Source organism: Priapulus caudatus, unplaced genomic scaffold (genome assembly GCF_000485595.1).
Source record: "Priapulus caudatus unplaced genomic scaffold, Priapulus_caudatus-5.0.1 Scaffold4256, whole genome shotgun sequence".
NCBI classification, from domain to species: domain Eukaryota; kingdom Metazoa; phylum Priapulida; class Priapulimorpha; order Priapulimorphida; family Priapulidae; genus Priapulus; species Priapulus caudatus.
In genome coordinates this window covers 8,477-11,474 of record NW_014581317.1, presented here as the reverse complement: position 1 = coordinate 11,474, position 2,998 = coordinate 8,477, and the positions used below count along the sequence as shown (strand labels likewise).

Sequence of the window (2,998 nt, the reverse complement as noted above, 5' to 3'; positions counted from 1 at the left end):
TGCGTGTATGTGTGTGTGCGTGCGTGCGTACATGTATGTGTGTGAGCGTGTGAGCGTGTGTGCGTGCGTGCGTGCGTGCGTGTATGTGTGTGTGCGTGCGTGCGTACATGTATGTGTGTGAGCGTGTGAGCGTGTGTGCGTGCGTGCGTGCGTGCGTGCGTGCGTGCGTGCGTGTGTGCGTGTATGTAATACACAATACATGAATTATTATGCTTCAGTGCCTCGGCGTTAACGCTATCAGCTATTCGTTGTCGTTTGTCGTTTGTCGTGCGGACAGGATGGCGCAGAGACGCAGAGTAAGCTTCGCATCTTCCTCCGCACCGCAAGATGAACATTCCTCCTCGAGCGAACCACCAGCGGCATATACCGGCTACAAACTCGGCTCTGCTAGCGGAACCGAGGGCTGGCGCTACGCAATGACGCGGGGCGGTGACGTAACGGCACGCAACGGCGACGTAACGACACGCAACGATGACGCCGTGGCACGAAATGGCAGCGTGACGAAACGGAGCGACGACGACGACGGCGTGCTGGCACACAAGAACAAGAACAACAACAAGAACAACAACAACAACAAAAACAACAACAACAACAACATTATGTCAGGGAACAACGCGAAGGAACAGAACGGCGACGTGGCGCCACCTGGCGGCGTGCTGCAGCCGGCAGCAGTCGCGATCACTTCGAGCCCGCTCGGCCTGGCCGTCTATAACACGCTGCGAGTGTCGCACCCGCGCCTCGCCGCATCCTGGATCGCCCTGCGCCCGTGGACATTCAGCGCGTCGCTCACTCCCGTCGCCATGGGAACGGCGCTGGCGTACCGCGCGACGGGCGCGTGCGACGCGTGGTTGCTGGTAGCAACGCTCGTTACCGTGCTATCAGTACACGGGGCAGGCAACCTAGTCAACTCTTACTTCGACTACCAGCGCGGCGGCGACAGCGGCGGCGACAACGGGGGCGACAGCGGCAACAGCAGCGGCGACAGCGGCGGCGACAACATCGGCGACAACAGCGACAACAGCGACAACAGCGGCGTCGACAGCGGCGTCGACAACGGCGTCGACAGCGGCGACAGCGGTAACGGCAGCGGCGGCGACAGCGGGAACGGCAGCGGCGGCGACAGCGGGAACGGCAGCGGCAGCGGGAACGGCAGCAAGGGCAACAGCAGCAGCGGCGTCCGTGGCGGCGGCGGCGGCGGCGCCGACATGCTCTCCCCTGTCGACGTCATCAACCTGGGAGCGCTCGTCTACGTCGTCGGCTGTGTCGGCTTCGGCGTCGTCTGCTGGCTGTCTCGCGCGCGCACGGGCCTACTCGCGCTCCTCTTCTTCGGCGGACTCTCCAGCTCGTTCCTTTACACGGGCGGCGTCGGCCTCAAGTACGTCGCCCTCGGTGACGTCATCGCCTTCGTCGCCTTCGGTCCCGTCTGTACGTTGTTCGTGTTCGCTGCGCAGACGGCTCAGGCGTCGTGGCTGCCGCTCGTCTACGCGATCCCGCTCGCTCCCAACACGGAGGCGGTCGTGCATGCGAGCAACGCGCGGCGGGCGGCGACGGACGCGCGTGTCGGCATCGTCACGCTCGCCGTCCTGCTCGGCCCTGTCGGCTCGTACGCTCTCTTCGTCGCGCTGCTGTTCGCGCCGTACGTCGCCTTCGCGGCGCTCGGCCGCGCGGTGGCGCCAGCGTTCTACCTGCCGCTGCTCTGCCTGCCGACGGCGTTTGACGTGGAGCGGGAGTACAGGGATGGGAGGCTGGACACGCTGCCGGACAAGCTGGCGCGACTTAACTTCCTGTTCGGCGTGTTGTACACGGCCGCCTGTCTGCTGGTTAGCTCACAGGACATGCCGCTGCTCGCTGCCGACGCATGCGTGAAAGCGTAGGCAGTGCAGGCGGAGAAAGAAGGGAGGAGAGAGGGAGAAGGAGAGAGAGAGAGAGAGAGAGAGAGAGAGAGAGAGAGAGAGAGAGAGAGAGAGCGAGAGAGCGCGCGAACGGAAAAAAAAGAGAGACAGAGAGATTGTACGCAAGTGAGAGAGAGAAAGAATTGATAAAAGGAAAAGAGGCTAGAATGTGAATGAGCGAGAAAGGGAGAGTTTGATAGGAAGAGGGAGAGAGAGAGAGAGAGAGAGAGAGAGAGAAAAAGCGACAGAGAAAGGGTGGGGGAGAGATTGAACGAAAGAGAGAGGAGTCAGGGAGATGGGGTGCTGGAAAGAGATGCTGCAGATGTTAGTGGCAACGAATCATACACGTGCGCTATGTGCCCGCTCTTTGTACCATTTCCGGGTTTTGCACCAACTATTCCCCGCAGATGGCGCAACAAGATCATACCTAGACCCGAGTCATTGACCCGCCTGCAGGCTACCTAGATTCATGTTATATACCAGTTTATATAGTAGTAGGTCTCAGAGTAGAGATAGTGAATATAGAAATAAGTTGTGGCTATAGAAATCAGTTAACCCTAGCCCTAACCATAATCCTAACCCTAACCCTAACCCTAACCCTAACCCTAACTCTAAAATAAAACAAAATTAGCCAAAAATAATAAATATAATAAATAAGAGACAAAATTAGCCAATCAGAGCCGACCCCTAGCGGATCACTATCTCTCCCCTGTGAAAAATTCTTTATATAGGGTCAGCCAGAACAGACACGCAGCCCTGCCACAGCTTGTGTTAAGCGAATGCTGTGTGAATTGGGTGATGCTCGTATCAGTGTTATATCAGTGTATGATCGCCGATGACACTGTAGGTGATCAGCACACATTACTACAATGTCCTAGTCTATTATTGCTAGTATCGTAGATCGCCTGAATTATGAAGCTCAGCTTGATTTAGAGAGGAAAAGAGAGCTAGAGAGAGAGATAGAGGGAGAAAGAGAGAGAGAGAGGGTGAGAGAGAGAAAGAGAGAGAAAGCGGCTGAGAGAGAGAAAGAGAGAGAAAGCGGCTGAGAGAGAGCGAGAGAGAAAGAGAGAGAGAGAGAGCGAAGGGGAGAGGGGGAGAGAAAGAGA

At 57.4% G+C, this 2,998-nt stretch overlaps 1 protein-coding gene across 1 annotated transcript; it reads left to right on the top strand.

The window, feature by feature from the left end:
• Positions 1-599: 599 nt before the first annotated feature.
• Positions 600-1,874, top strand: LOC106819733 (ubiA prenyltransferase domain-containing protein 1-like). The gene is made up of 2 exons (XM_014824327.1): positions 600-966; positions 1,240-1,874. Exons 1-2 carry the CDS (start codon positions 600-602, stop codon positions 1,872-1,874), a joined length of 1,002 nt encoding a protein of 333 aa, XP_014679813.1.
• Positions 1,875-2,998: the final 1,124 nt, after the last annotated feature.